The sequence below is a fragment of the Cricetulus griseus genome, chromosome 5 (assembly GCF_003668045.3).
Source record: "Cricetulus griseus strain 17A/GY chromosome 5, alternate assembly CriGri-PICRH-1.0, whole genome shotgun sequence".
Classification (NCBI taxonomy): Eukaryota; Metazoa; Chordata; class Mammalia; order Rodentia; family Cricetidae; genus Cricetulus; species Cricetulus griseus.
The window spans coordinates 105,314,381-105,330,660 of NC_048598.1; the positions used below are offsets into that span (position 1 = coordinate 105,314,381).

Sequence of the window (16,280 nt, forward strand, 5' to 3'; positions counted from 1 at the left end):
CATATGAAGTTATTCTATAAAACGCAGAAGGTAGTGACTACTGTCATTTTGGAGTTGGAATACAATGGTAAATATAATGTAATCTGTGTGTAAGGATTTCCTATAAGGATGCAGGCACTATGCAGACCTGCCTATCATCGGCAGAATGCACTCAGGCAGTACCCTGGTCAGCCCAGGTGCAAAGGACCCCTTTAAAAGAAAGACCTCAGTCTACCCATCCACTTATGCTGTCTTTCCCACTCTTTCCTGATGTTCCCCTGGGGTAGACAGGACTTTTCCTGTCTGCCTCTTCTCCTCTGTCCTCTGTCTCTGTGTCTCTGGGCCTCTTTACCTCTTTTCTTGTTCCATCCCCCTCCTTATCCTCTCTAATAAAACTTCTCACTAAGCTCTGTCTGCCTGGCATGATTGTCCCCCACCTCGGTCACCCTCGCCTGCCCTGGAATCCACCAAGGTTCCCCTTGTACATTACCATAACATCTCCTCCTCAAAATTGAAAGATATTCTTTATTTCCTTGTAGGTTTATGGTTTGGTTTTATACATTTGTCTCTTGTATGCCCTGAACAGATTTTTATGAAACATTGAGGTAAAATTCAATTTAAAATATTTTCTTTAGGAGAAAGTAGTCATAGTATACTGTTTGATGTAAGGTTTCTTTTTCTCCTACTAACCTATAATGATAGCTTGCTCTTCCTCCTCCCCCATCCCAACTTTTTTGAACAGGGTCTCATTTTATAGTTCTGGCTGTCCTGGAACTCCCTATGTAGGCCAGGGTGGCCTCCAACTCACAGAGACCACCTGCCTCTGACTCATGAGCACTGGAATTAAAGGTGTGCACCACCATGCCTGGTCATGGTCTGTCATAAATTCAGGTCTGTGCAATCATGGGCTTCTTGTGTCTGTCTATTCAGTGGCCGGTTTGCTTGATCTTGGAGCTGTATTATTTAATCCTAATTACTACAACTTCAGTAAAAGGTTTTAGAAAAACCAAGATGCTCTACTTTTGATTATTAAAAAAAAAAAAAAAAATGCCAGGCAGTGGTGGTGCACACCTTTAATCCCAGGACTCAGGAGGCAGAGGTAGACAGATCTCTGTGAGTTTGAGGCCAGCCTGGTCTACAGAGCAAGTGCCAGGATAGGCTCCAAAGCTACACAAAGAAACCCTGTCTCAAACAAAACAAAACAAAAGAATAATTACAACAAAAATTGAGCTGGCCAAATTGTTCAGTGGGGAAAAATGCTTGCCATCAAGCCTGAGGATGTGAGTTTGTTCACACGAGTGTGTGCATGCTTGTGTGCGTGAATTTGCTTGTGTAAAGGTATGTTGCATGTTAGCAGTGAATGTTATTTGTCTTCTTCAACAGCTCTCCACGTTATTTGAGACAGAGACTCTCTAAACCAAGAGGCTACTGATTTGGAATAGATTAACAGCCTCTGCCTCACACTGCCATGCCTGTTTTGTTTGTTTGTTTGTTTGTTTGTTTGTTTTACATGGGTGCTGAAGATCCAAACTCAGGTCCTTGTATTTGCACAAGCACTTTACCAATTGAGCCATCTCCCAGCCTCTAAGAATGCTCGAGTTGTCTCCTCCACTCTGCAACCTCCCCATCATGTGTTTGTGTGTTGCCCCCTCCATGAGCCTTAGTTCTTGCTCCCTGCCCTTCCCTCTGCCCATGGGCTGTGAGAATTCCATCATGTCTGTCCCAGAGCACGGCAGAGAAAACCAGCATGAAATGCTCTAAGTGTCATGGCACACTCAGGCCAGTCCTTGACATGAGCAGTCTGAGGGTTTCCTGGCTATCCAAGCCTTTCCTTTGCCTTGCTCTATTATTTCATTTTATCTCAACAGCCACCTCACTCCACCTTGACAGACAAAGCAATGGTCTGGGTAAGCAGCCCTCTTGGTCTCCCTTTCACTTGAGGCACCTGCCTCATCACAGGTCAGCCTGACAGATGGGGCACATTTATTCTGGGAGCCTGACGCTCTTGCATCTTCTGAGGCCTGGTGTGTTACCTCAGTCTTCTCTGTCTGCTCGGCCCTTCTTGTTGAAGATCTGCTCGAGCTGTTTGCCTCCCTGAGGAAATAACATGATTAAATAACCACTCTGCATCCTCCAACCTGGGCTCCACCGAGCCTTCCTTCACTCCTCACCTGCACCTTTTATTTTATCTGTCCCTAAGGCCTGCTGTCCTCCAGTGTGCTTCACAGTGTCCTCCTGGAACCAAGGGCTTTATTAGCTCCAGCAGCTGCTTGTCCTGTTTGCAACCTATTGCCCCCTTCCTGAGACTGAGTGGTGACATGCTTCCATGCTCTTTCCCTAGAGTCTCCACCTCAGTGTTTTCCTCAGTCTTCTTTCCTTCCGCCTCAAAAGAATTGTTGTCCACCATTCTCCTATGGTGGCCTTACCTTTCTGGCTCTAACTTGGACACATGTGTGGCTTTTGAAGCCCCTAGAACATTTCATTTCCTAGCCTCCACTAGGAGGGTTTCCATCTCACCTGCACCAATGACCTTCTTCTATCTCTGAGTGATTATGTCATGCTTTCTGCTTGGACTTTGCTACCCAAAAGGGCAGTTAGCGAATTGTGTGCCACAGCAGGCTGGCCAGCACTGGAGAAGCCAAGTAGCGTGAGCGTGCCCTTGTCTTCCCCAGCGGTGCTGAGCTTGGGTAGCAGAATGGAAATAGTCGTTAATACAGTTATGGTGACAGGAGATCTCAGGGTACAGAAGAAAAGAAAAACTAACTTAGAAAACCAGCTGACATCTCTCTCAAAGATGGCATGGCTCCAGTCCTACCTACAACTCATCTGTTTGTCCAGAGTGAATTCACTAGGCTCACCATGGCCAAATTGAGACACAGTCTTCACCCCTCTACCTAAAGTACCATTCTTGTCTCCCAATTAGGTTCTTTTCTCATCATCATGGCCCAGTTCAGTGCTCATTCTTGTAAATGCCACTCCTGAAGCCTTTTGTTACTTCCCATAGAGCTCCCATTTCTGCCCATGGACACTTGTCAGTTTGGTCCTTGTGATCGGGATGCTTGTGTGCCAGCCTCCATCTCTTTCCAGTGTGTCTAGCCAGCTGTGAACGGTTGTGGCCTTTGGCATCATGCTCTGCACGGTGAGGGGATGTCTCAGAAGGTGGAGAGGTCTAGGCATTCAAGGTTAAGGGGGTTGGCAGACTTAACTAGCACGGATGCAAACTCATACGGGTCTGCTCAGACAGTTCTCACTGTATAGATGTTGTTTTTTCTTTCCAACCAGTGCTTAGAAAGAGCCATGAAGTTTGCCTTTGAGGAGTTCCACCTCTGGTACCAGTTCGCGCTGTCTCTGATGGCTGCGGGAAAGGTGAGTCTCTTCATGAGTGCCATTCTCCGTCCAGGCTGATGCCATCGAATTTCATGACCTACCACCTCACAGAGGGCTAACATAGGATTTCAAACTACCCTGTGGCCTCTTCATAATAGAACATCAAACTTAGGGACCAACATGGGCATAGGATTAAGATGAGGAATTCTTAATTTGACTTTTTTTTTTAACCTGTTGTGACTCACTCGTGTGAAATATACATGGATAGATTAAGTTTTGAACTCCTTTGAGAGTATAAACATGTCCCAGAGGTGTGTGTGTGTGTGCATGTGTGCACATATGTCAGAGGGTAGGGGGTTGGGGGAGGCTGGGATTGGGGTGAATGGGGAGTGTCTTTAGGTTCTCTCCAGCAGTGTGTAGTGGCAAGCAGCAGAGGATACCAGCCATAAGCATGGCTGACTGCTGCTGCTGCTTGGAGGAAGCCTGGAGTGCTTTCATAGCTGAACGACACACGGCTTTTCACTTAGTGCCTCAGTTTCCTTTTTAGTAAAATGGAGCGATGATGAGTGCCTGCTTCCTAGAGTTATCAGACAAATGCAGAAACAGGCATGAGGACCTGGGGTGGCAGCCTGGCCATATGCACACTTGAGAAAGGTGCAGCCATCAGTAAGTCTGGCTTTCAGCGGGTTGTGAAATGTCACATAGGAGATCATTTGGGCTAAGTGAGCTCAGAAATATGGTTTGGTATGCTTTTAATTGGTGTTTGTTTTTCACAGCGGTGTAAACCTCTTCAGTCTATTTTCTCTCATTGTTGCGGTAGCTGCAGTGGCAGGGACTGAGTTAGACACGTACTAGGAGCACATTGCAGCTTGCTCATGACAGCGGTTCACCCCTCTGTCACTTTTGGCCCCAAGCTCTGGTTCTTACTGGCCCCTGTTCCCTGCTCCTTTGGGAAACCCCTCTGAGAAACTAGACTGTTTTGTTCTGTCAGACATTGCGAGTTTTACAGAATCACTCTGTCCCCATGCAGTCTGCCCGAGCTGTGAAGGTGCTGAAGGAATGCATCCGGCTCAAGCCAGATGATGCCACCATCCCGCTCCTGGCTGCCAAGCTTTGTGTGGGTTCCCTTCACTGGGTAAGTGGGAGCTTCTCCCCTCTTCCACAGGGGTTCTGGCCCAGGATCAACTTCCTCCATGCCTCCAGTCAAACCTCACTTACCCTATGGGAGTCAGTGATCTCCAGGATGCTCCAGGCTTTCTTTTGAACAGAAATGTGCTTGAAAAGTAGCAGCGATAAGTTAGACTGGATTCACACTCAGAACCACAGCTTGTGGTGTGTGTGACATGTAGGACTGAAAAGGTCCCAAAGCTTTCTAGTCACCTTTAAAGATTCGCCCTCTACTCAACACACATATAACACAACTTCTTTCACAAGTGCTTTCTTCAGATAGACTTGTTCAAACTTGAGTGTGGCAATAGTCTAATTTATGAGGTTCTAGTCCCTCAACAAATGCAGCATTAGAAAACAGAAAGCCGACTACCTTGCTCAGCCTGTGGCATAGATGAGTGTCTCCTACAGTGGAGCTTTAACTTCATATCCAGTTAGTGGATGTGAAGATAATTTGCCCTATGGCTCAAGACTCTGTGCTAACTCGGGGTTTCTTCCATTCTGGTCCTCACTCCCTTCATTTTTCCATGTGTTCTCACCCAACAGGAGAAAAGTGAGCCTTGTAAAGAAAATGATCCATTGTTGTTTGATTTCCCTGGAACACAATAGCACAAAAAAAGAGCAAGCAGGCATAGACTCCCAGCCATGCTGTGGTGTGATGAGCTCCTGTGGATCTGACAGTTTGGGGCTGTGAGCAGAGGGAACAATGCCGGGGGCCTGGAAGGGAGCAACAGAGTGTACCTTGGCTTGGAACACAAGTGACTGCTGCCCTCTCCCAATGGGGGTTCTGTTTATTACTGTGATAAGCAGGTCCCTAAACACCCAAAATAAATCATTTTTTAGAGATGGGTGTAACAAATCTTTTCTGTATGTTTTTTCATACCTTTTTATTATTAAAAATTTCAAAGGCCTCAGCAATCCAGAGTATAATGAACTCTCATGTATTACATCCAGCTTCAGCACCATCATTTGCAACACTTTTTAAAGAAGCAAATCTCATTCTTTTTCTAGTGAATTGGGCAAGAGGTCTCATTGAGAGCGCAGTTGCATGTTCTCACAGGAATGTGCTGGTGTGAGGCCCATGTGTCATGTTCTGTAAAGTAGGTCGAGTTTTGAAATTTTTAACAGCTTGTGGCAAAGAGAATACAAGTCTGAATGCATTCTTTATGTCATGAATAAAGGGGGAAACCCAAACACAAGGCATTTCAAGAACTTTATTCTTTTCAAATACATTTCATTTGACCTCTTGTCCCTGAGTCTTATCCACATTATAGAACCAGCCAGTGAAAAATGAAGATGGAAAAGACAGAAGCCCACCAAATAAGAAAACAACTTTGAAAAACAGAGCAAATAAGCAAACGGGGAAAGTTTAAAGAAAAGATAAATAGGAGTCCTGTGGACTATTGAAAAGGCTCAATAAAGAAAAAGAGAATCACCAGGGTAGAGTTGGAAGGTTTGGGGGTTATTTCCAAAGCAACTCATTGAAAAACCACTGTTAGCAGCATGTACTGATGGGAAGTGATGTCGGACATTTGACAGGTTGTTGTTGTTTAACTTATCTTTCAGTTGGAAGAGGCTGAGAAGTTTGCCAAAACTGTCGTTGATGTGGGAGAGAAAACGTCAGAATTCAAGGCCAAAGGCTACCTAGCTCTGGGGCTCACATACAGTCTGCAAGCTACTGACGGTGAGAGAAGCCCCACCCTGCAGAGGCCAAGACTACCCTGTCTCATAGTCTCTCTGTCTTAGGAGGGTACAAAAGCTGGGCCGTCCAGGTACCCTGGCCTGTGGGGCCCCCAGTGCTCCTCCCTTCTCTGTCTAGGCTGGGATGGGGAAATGTCAGAAACCTGAGCTGGGGTCCTAGGCACATGGGGCAAGTGGTACCCAGGTTCCTAGCCAGCAGTGCTGGGAATCTATCCTGAGAGTAAGAAGAGCAAGGCCTCCAGAGATGAGACAAAAATTCCACTCCCACCCTGGCCCCAGCCCTTCATCTGGCCCATTCCTAAGGGAAAGGGTGGATATTGGAGCTTAGGTACTCTTAGTAGTATAGAAGAGTTTAGGGCCAAAACTTGCAGGGAGCAACCCTTCACTGGCCAGGGACTGTCTACTTCTTTGTTCACACATTTTAACTCACAAATCTGTACACACGCATTGTAGCTAACCAGTACCCATGGCTCCTGGTGGTGGTGATTTATATATTCTGAATATACTAAAAAAGATTTTTATTGGTGGATTTTGACTTTAAAATAAATCTTAATGTTTCATATGTTTAACTTTTGCAGAAAATATAAATTGATGTTATTTTCTGATTTTTTTTAGCATTTTATAAACTATAACATGAATACGGAAAAAAAAAAAAAACCCTCACAGACAAATATATAGCTTAATGACTAGTATAAGGTAAAGTGCCCTGAAGCACCACCCAGAGCAGGAGGTAGAATCTTCCCAGCCTCCTAGGGAGTCGCCCCCATTGCCCCGTCAGTCATAGTAAGACTGACTACCACTGTGACTTACAAATTAACCCAAAGTTTTCTTTTACTCTACCCTAAAATGCTGCATTTTTGGCATATCAGTTGCTTTTCAATACTGGGTTTCTGGATACTTTTCCATGTACAGATGATATATTGACCATACTCAGCATATGTCTTCAAATATTGACTTTCAGAGGAAAGCCTAAATGTCACAGACTTACCCATATACATTCTTGATTCAGAATCTACCCCTAAATAGCCTTTAGAATCAGTGCACCCTGCTGAATGCATCCTCTTACAGCATTTGAAGTTCAGTTGGGTCAATTAGAAGTTCTCTGTAGATCACTTAAGGTTCTCAATAGCCCCAGACCCAGCTTCATCCAGCCCTGTGGACAGCCTCCCACTACTAAATTCTTGGCAGTCAAGCTGCCCTTGTTCAGTGATTAGATAAAGGCCTCCTCCAGTGGGAACACTTCTCTGGACTCTTCCTTAACTCCAGCAAAATGTCCCCTTTTTATTCCTAGGCAGGCTACATAGGGAAGTGTTTGCTCACAGCCAGGAGGCATCACACATGTGAACCGATAGGCCTATAGCCATGTTGGGTGTGGCAGCTCTGTCCTTTATGTTGATATCAAGGTATTACAATCCTGGCCATTAACTAGCATGAATTAAACTAGCATCAAGCCAGAGTCCATGGCCCAGGGTCAGAAGATTTCTGAAGGCCATTGATCCACTGTGTATGATCCCTGACTGCACCTGGCAGAGCTAATTCTTCTTGTCTACCTTGGGGGAACCAAGGTTCTTTCTGGAGTTCAAATGATCTTTGGATAAATATTTCCCCACCCCCCATACCAGCATGCTCCAGGTTTTCTTTTTAAACAGAAATGTGCTTGAAAAGTAGCGAGGATAAGCTAGACTGGATTGACATTCAGAGAGAGACAGCTTGCTGTGTGTGTGACTTGTAGAACTGAGGTCCCAAAGCTCACACTGTCTCCTTGACATGGTTCCACAGTAATGTCCACTGAGCATGGAGAGAGCCTGGTGCAGTAGGCCCTCAGAACTTGGTACATGTAACGTGGCTTCTATGGTGGGTTTAGTTTTGCCACTCCCAACCCCAGCCTCTCTTGCCACCTACTAACAGAACACTTTTCTCAGCTTCCTTGCGAGGGATGCAGGAGGTCCTGCAGAGGAAGGCGCTTCTTGCATTTCAGAGGTGAGTGGGAGTTTGTCTTTTCACTCGCTGTACGTAGTGACAACCGAGTATGATGAGTATGAGAAAGGCAGGGTATTTTTAAAGATTATGTAAACAGTGTTTTGCCCCGGGGAGTATGTTGTCTTGAGCAGCAAACATGAAACCTCGAAACTAGAAGGGGGAGTGAGGGGGGGGATATCTATCACTCATTGCCCTTTTGTCTACACTCTTAATCCATTTGGGTATTTTTTTTATTCATTCCTGATAAAGTGATTTCAGCATGAGAAAGATAGACACTTTGTCTAGCAAGCTGGTTGCCTTATTAAAGGAATTTGTCGTTGTCTTTCTGCATGTCGAGCTGTAAGCTATTAAGAGATGCTGAAGCTGGAGGTTTGACAGTCTCTGAAACACCATGATAACAGCCATCCAAAACTCATTGCCCTACAATGCTCCACGGTACCTTGGCATTGCACAATGCATTGTCATTGTGAAATCTGTGAGTGTCCCCATGCCTCTGTGCATACCTGAGTGGACAGGACAAGCAATAATGCCATCACAGTATGGAGGTGGGGTGCAGGAATGTAAGGAGTCACCAGGGACATAGATTGGAGCCAGTGTCAAGCCAGGATCTAGGTAGTTTTACTTGTAACTAATTTTACTAATTTTGGGGTATAATAAATCATCAAAATTAAGTTGGTCCCTGAAAATGCAGCCCTGTGAGGAGAAATCTAGAATTGGAATTGGTCCTGTCATTTTTTTTCTTTTTTTTTATTAGTTCAAATTAGAAACAAGCCTGCTTCACATGTCAATCCCTTCTCCCTCTCCCTTCTCTCCTTCCCCACCCCCCACCAGCACCCCACTCCATCCCCCATCTGCTCCCCAGGGAGGGTAAGGCCCTCCATAGGGGATCCCCAAAGTCTGTCATATCATCCTGGGCAGGGCCTAGGCCCTCCCCCATGTGTCCAGGGCCTGTCATTTTTAATACATCTGAGTTACAGTGATTTCTTAAAACTGTAATAGATACTTAGTTTTGTCTTTGAAACCCTCATGAGCCTCCCTGTGCCAGCCACCTTTGTTAGATGCTTTCTTCGGGGTTGCTTAGTACAGATCTGCCGTGGTGTCCATGTGCCTTCGTCATGAAGTCCTTACCACCTGATTCTGCTCCTCGAAAATGCCCGTGCCTTGTTTCTTTCTGTGACTCCATCAGGTTTGTCCGTGACTCATTCACATTGCTGGTCCTATTCTTGATTAATGACAAAAAATACCAGCTGACATCTGCATTGACCATCTCTGGGCTCAGCATTTGTTGTTAGTGTCCCTCAGCCCAGAACATGAGAACATTTCCATTTCAAATGATTGCAGGTTTTGCTTTCTCCAGACCTAGTTTGTCAAACCCACACACGGATGCCTCAGAAAACGGCCATCACATCTGTTTCACTTTTCTTAAATCAGTCTTGCTGGTTCTCTAAAAACAGCCACAGTGGTGGTCTGCCTGGGGCTGCCTGTGTAGCCGAGGGTTATGTAACAGCTGTTCTGATGGCCTGAATTCTTTTCTCTTCCTTTTCTACTTAGGTTTGAATTCAAAGAGATTTAACCTTTTTGTTCCTAAGGGACTAAGGAGCAGTAAGCCGTCCTAACCTGACTGCATTGCAGAAGGCTAACCTAAATTAGGGTTTATCTGAAATACAGAATGTTTTTCAAATGCATACAATGATTTTGATTCAAGTAGACATTGACTAGTTTAGTGAATTGGAGACCTAATAAAAGCTTTAAGGAAAAGATTTTAAATAAATAAGAAAGATTTATTACTTCTTAAATGTAAATAGAGAATTTAAAACCACTTGGGTGAGAAGTGTTTTTCTACCATGTATTTTATATTGTTTCCCCAAAGTTCTGTTTATACTATTATTTTGCTTCTGGTTTTGCTGTTTGTTTTGTTTGAAAAAAAAAGAAGTGGTACATTTAAAAGAGGGATAGGGTTGCAGAGATAGCCTGTGAGAATGAAGTCTTAATCATAACTAGAGGCAGAATTTGGAAAGATTTGTTCTCCAGGCACTCAAAGGGCCAATGTCTGAATATATCAAAGTTGTGTAGCTTTATCCAGATACTGAGATACCTAAGCTGTTCTTACCCATAACCTAGTCACCTCAGCCAGTTCATTCATGCTGAGCAGAAATATGGTAAGAGAAAATACTGTCATGTGCAGTGTTATAAGCTGTTGCTTCAGTGAACTTTCACATCCTATGGAGAAAAGCAGTCCCAAAGATGGTGACAGCATGTGTCACAAATGCACTAGTAAATGCTGCTCCCAAGGGAAACAGTGGCATTTTTATCATCCATGTCTGTTGCTCTGGGTAGCATGGGATATGCAGCTTCTCTTTATTGTCTCTCTCTCTCTCCCCCTAGCTTGGGTGTAAGTGTAGTGATTTTATGTGTAGGGGATGATAGCTTGGGCCTGAGCTGTTCCTAGAATGTAAGACCTTCAGTTCTAAAGTAGCCACCTGAACAAACTTAAGGTATGTAAGTAACTATCAAGAGCACTCTGACTTAACTGTGCATATTTCTTCTTAATTCATGAATTCTGTGCCCATTGTAATCAGAACTGAAAGGGACTTTGAGAAATTAGCCAAACAGGACAGCAGGATGATGACCAAGCCTTGGCATCACACAGTCCCTCACTCTACTTCTGAGTTTGCCTCTTTTTCTGGGTATTCTTAGATAAGATGTTCATAATAGATACATTGTAAATTGTAGTCATCATGGCTGTGAGAGCTGTGCTTTATAAGCCAGAATCAAAATTGATCACCATCGTCTATATTCTTGGCTCGGCTCTAGATGCTGTTGGAGCTGGAATTAAGGAGTGCACTGGATATGCTGGGATCTAACCAGGTTGTCTGAGTCATCCACGTTCCAACAGCAGCCCAGCATGCCTTTGTCTGGGCACTGCATCCATTACACTGTGATGATTATTTGGGGTCTCTCCTTCTGGTGGGATGGGAAGAGCTCCCTAAGGAAAGGCACTTGTATTATTTATCTCCAGACTCCTTAGAGCCTGGTAGTACTTACTCCTCATAATATAATATACCATAACATAATATAAATGGATAGATAAACAGATGAATGGGAGCGAGTGGATAGGGATGGGCGGATGAGTAGGTAGCTTAGTAGATAGATGAAAGGGTAAGTCAATAAGAGGGGGGTTGATGGATGTGAATGTAGGATTGGATGGGTGGGTGGATGGATGGGTGGATGAGTGGGTGGATGGGTGGATGGGTGGATGAGTGGATGAGTGAATGGATGGATGGGTGGGTGGATGGGTGGATGGATGGATGGGTGGGTGGATGGATGGGTGGGTGGGTGGATGGATGGGTGGATGGATGGTGGATGGGTGGATGGATGGGTGGATGGGTGGATGGATGGGTGGATGATGGGTGGATGGATGGATGGATGGGTGGGTGGATGGGTGGATGGATAGGTGGGTGGATGGATGGGTGGGTGGGTGAGTGGAAGGGAGAGTAGGTAGATGGAGAGTTAGCTAGGTTAGTGGATAGATAAGAGAGTGTAGATGGGTGGGTAGGTAGATGGATAGGTGGGCAAGTGGGAGGGTGGATGGTTAGATGGGTAGCCTCTTTGTCATAGAAGAAGAATTGAATTCGTTAAGGTGTGGGTGCTTTACCGAAAGAGGCACTGTGAAGCACCACTGTGATGACATTTTTAGTTCTCTGACTTTCTTTTTAGCACCTGGCTAGGCACTCCCTACATGAGACTGGCTCGTGGAGCTGCTTTTGATCCATGTGGAATTTTCAGGCTTGCAGCTTTATGGGCACTTGGTTTTCATTGAGCAAAGTAACAGTAAGCATATCAAAGGGCCCTTGTCCCAGGAAGCTTAGCTACTTGAACTGTCCCACACAACTGGAGCCAGGTGTGTGGCATCTAAGGGAGTGAACCCCACTTACTCTTTCTTGTTTTATTTGCCATTTCCCACCTACTCCCTTTCTTTTGCTAAAGTAGTCAGTTTAATTCATTAGCAAAATTTTCCAAGTAAGTAAGGCACTTAAAACTAGCATGTCTTAAGGTGCACTCAATAGAAATTTGCAGTTGGATTTTCATTACTAGCCTCCATGGAAACTCTAGAAGTCACCAGAAGGCACCCTGGAAATGGCAAAATTGCTAGCGCTTCTAGTTTGTTTCTTTTGCAGGCCTGTGGTTAGTGGCTCACAAGCCTTTGATGAGACCAGGGTGGGGTCTTTGCTCCTAACAATCACTGTCCACACTCAGAATCCCAGAGCAGCTGCCGGCTCTCACTTCGCTGGCACTGGATAGAAGCAGCCGTGATTTACTTACTTTGTGGAAAAATACAAACTGGGCTGAGAAAAATTATAGTTCTGACAAATTATTTTTGATGGCTGTGGAAATCTGGCCTTAGTTTTGAAAGAAAATGAGATAAAATAAATTACATAATAAAATGCTTCTTCATAATCAATTTTACACTCATTTTCACTAGATAATTGGGAAAGACAAAAACCGTGACATTTTCACCTCATTTATGGACACCAAAGACAAACCCTGTCATCACAAATGCATGGAGAACCAGGGCTTGTAAACCATGCGCAATAGAATACAGTGAGGACTGAACTCTCAAGGGCTGCTGTCTCCTAAACCCAAGGCAGAAAAGCCCAAAGGTTGGGGCTGTAGCAGGGTTGCTAGTAAGGTTTCCCAGGACTGAGTTTGCTTTGCTCTTAATATTAACAAAAGGAGCTATGGGGTACATGGGTAAAATGTTCACTGCTCAAGCATGAGAGCCTGATTTGATTCCCAGCACTCACATAAAAGTGTGGTGTGGTGATGTGTGTCTTTAATTCCAGTGCTGAGGAGGCAGAGGAAGAAAGATGGATGGCCTGTGGCTCACTGGCCAGTCAACCTAGTCATAACTCTGAGCCCCAGGTTCAGGGACAGACCAGGCCTCGAAGGAAAAAAAAACGGAAAAAGAAAGTATGAAGAACAACAGAACAGATAGATACTTCTGTCCTCCAGATATGCAGTCACATGTGTACACACATGTATGTACACACACAAGTAATAATAACCATTTTAAATAAGTTAAAAGACTTAAGAAAAGGGCAAATCCCTTTCTAAACACAATACAGCATTCACCCAAACAGTGCCCAAGTTCATGGATTTGGCATATTTTCTGGATTTCACATATTACATGTCTTTTTCTTTTCCCATGGCAGTCTGACAATTAACTAAAAGACCTATGTCTTTAGAAACCCTTGGTGAGTTGGCCACAGGTGACTCCATAATGATCCAGCTTCTGTTTCATCTTGAATTTGCTGTCTGCTGGTAAAAGTCCCTCCTTTGATCACAGAATGGTGTCAAAGCAGGGTGCTTGTTTGCTATCCGGGACCCAGTTTGTAATTAGTCTGCTCCAGGCTGCCTTTTATGGAAGTTAAGTTTGTTTTTCTCTTCCTACCAGATTGTTAAAAGCAGAAGTAGGTCTTGTACACAATTACATTTTGAATTGCTTCTGATGAAATGCATTAACTTCCACATAAAGTCGAAAAAAGGTTACACTTGCAGCCTGTTAGACAGCCAAAACAGCCTCTGCATCCAGCAACAAGGGCCAGTGAATGGAGCCAAGCCTAGTGTCCAACCACACTGTCACACAAGTTATAGGAACACAATTAGTGAGCTGCATGGGATTAGTGGAATCCTCAGAATGAATGGGTTCTTACCCCCCCCCTTCCCTAGTTCACAAAAGTCCAAACCTCATTTCATAAGCAAAGCTGGTCTTTGATTTTTTTTTTTTCTGAAACCCAGAAATTTGGATGAAGTAGCATTAAGGCCACACCAAACTTAACCAAAGTAGCCATCGTCTAGCCCCGGGTTTATATTTGAAAGGGATGAATACTTTTTTGGGGCTCATAGCCTGTTAGTTGGCTTTATCATGACCCAAAATGACACTGGCTTCAGTTCAGCCAAGGAACAGCATCTTTTGGGCAGGCCAGACCTCAGGGCCTGTGGATTCCCTGTTTCTGGGCCCCTTCCCAGTGTCTGGGAACCTATATGGCCATTTTAGGTACTGGACAGTAACCAAAAACATATTCGAATGATAGGTCTGTGTGTGTAGTGGTCAGAATGTGTAATATTCGTTTGTGGTGTGGGAGGAGAGTTAAGGAAATGATACATAATTTAGCAGAAAATGAGGCATTGACATCAAAATGCAGACATGAAGACAACTTGTAATAAGGCAAGCAAAAGTGGCCTACTGTTCTAATAGCAGTGAATACCTTTTCAGGGCCCATAGCCTATCACCTACAGATCACCAAGCAGCTTTCTACCTGGCTCTGCAGCTCGCCATCTCCAGACAGGTGAGTGTCTGTGATGTTCCCTAAGCTCCAATTCCTTCCATTGGAAGCATTGTAAGACCTTCCTTCCTCTTTCTGGGGCTGGCTTGGAGCTGGGCACTGCTCTCGGAGAGAGTCAGCTCCTCCCAGAAAAGACCCTGGGGTTCAAGTCAGTTTGTGCGTGTGCTGTGAAGACAGAAGGCCTAGACAGTACTCTTGGGAGGATCCAGCCTGGGGTCAGATGGCAACATGAATTCAGGACAGAGCAGTGTACCCTGACTCCGGGGGTCACCAAAGGGCCTTTGTTGCTAACAGGAATGGGGTAGTGGAACCCAGTGCTGTGCTTCGTGGTGGAGATTTTTGTCGCTGGTTGGAACCTGATTGTCACAGGGTATCATCTATGCTTAACTGGAAAATGCCAGAAGGTATCAACAAGAGACATCAGCTCCTTTAAAATGCATAAATGATATACATTACACCATTGCATGTTCTTGCTGGAAGGCCAAGCCTTGATGGCTTTCATCTTCCCAGAGGCAGCTTAAGCTGCCTTTCACATTCTAGTATCCCCATTCTCTCCCAGCTGTTCTAGAAACTGCAGCCATATGCTTGCCAGTCCACCAGGTGCAAGACACTGGTGGTGACCCCAGCACATTCCCGAGTGCAGACTGGAAGGGTGAATCAGAGGTTGGCTCCTAAGATATGTCATTCCCTATAGGCTGGGCTGGGGTGTTCAGAACCCTTCCCAGTTGCCATAGATAGTGTTAAGAAATAGCTTCCATTGGCAACCTGGAAACAGAGCAAGCCAAGATGCCTGTGTGGCTCACAGCTGGAGGGAACAGGAGCTGCCACTACAGCAGGGGTGAGTGAGCTCAACACTGGCCATCTGTTTTCCCTTCACCTCCTCATGAAGCCTTCCTTATATAATATCCTTCTCACTTGAGGTTGCAGGTGGGGAGGACCCATGCCTGCCATTGTCATTGCCATTGCCTTGGCAATTTAACACTGCTGGTATGTGTTTGACACCCAGTAAGGCTTTTTTTAATAAAGGAGCCAGCTCTGAACCCCTCAATCCACTCCCCTCTAAAGATGTCATTTTGAGCCACATCCCTGGAACCCAGCACTGTGAGAATGGCTGTCTTTGCCTCCCTGCTTCAGGCTGAGCAGTGGTGACACAGGAGGTTGCTGTCCTACAGAGTGGATAAGTAGATGGCGTCTTATGGGTACAGCTCATCCACAAGGATTGTAGGCACGTAGTGTTGAATCGCCAGGACTCTAAGTGTGTCCCTGCTCACTGGGACAGAGGTCGTGACCCTCCTAGAGAGGGTGGAGAGGGATCAGAGTAGCCAGAGTCACCCCCTTTCCATCACTCGTGGGGTGACGGACCCAAGACTTCTTACTTGTCTGTATGTCAGCTTTCACCTTGCCAATGAAGCGTGAGGTGAGCTCTGACAGCCATGGCCTAGGGTTCCAAAGAAAAAAGTCTCCACTGCCAGCATCACGTAGAACTGTAGTTCAGAGTGGAAAATCAGGAGGCTTGGGAGAAGGAAGTCACAGTCTTCTAAGGGCTGAGATTCTTAAAGTTTTGGGAAGAGGCAGGAGAGCTGAAGGATAGAGTTGGAGGCCACACAAGGAGTCCCCTGTGCGGTTTGTTCGAATGCCTCTGTTCCCAGCTGTTTTCAAATCCAGCTTCAGTTTCTGCTTTCTATTAAAGCTGTGAGATCTAATGTGTTCAAATACCTACTGCACATGTAACCCTGGGCTCCATGCCCCTTTCATTTTCTTCATTAAAGAACACTTCTG

The 16,280-nt window shown here is 45.1% G+C and overlaps 1 protein-coding gene across 8 annotated transcripts in view; it reads left to right on the forward strand.

Moving 5' to 3' along the window:
* The window catches only part of Ttc7b (tetratricopeptide repeat domain 7B), a 275,916-nt gene that overhangs the window by 116,849 nt on the left and 142,787 nt on the right, over positions 1–16,280 (forward strand). For all 8 annotated transcript variants that reach the window (XM_035445975.1, XM_035445976.1, XM_035445977.1 and 5 more), the window contains 5 exons: positions 3,262–3,345; positions 4,337–4,441; positions 6,040–6,157; positions 8,097–8,154; positions 14,432–14,504. In XM_035445975.1, coding sequence (XP_035301866.1) covers positions 3,262–3,345; positions 4,337–4,441; positions 6,040–6,157; positions 8,097–8,154; positions 14,432–14,504 — 438 coding nt within the window. The remainder of the gene's footprint in view (positions 1–3,261; positions 3,346–4,336; positions 4,442–6,039; positions 6,158–8,096; positions 8,155–14,431; positions 14,505–16,280) is intronic.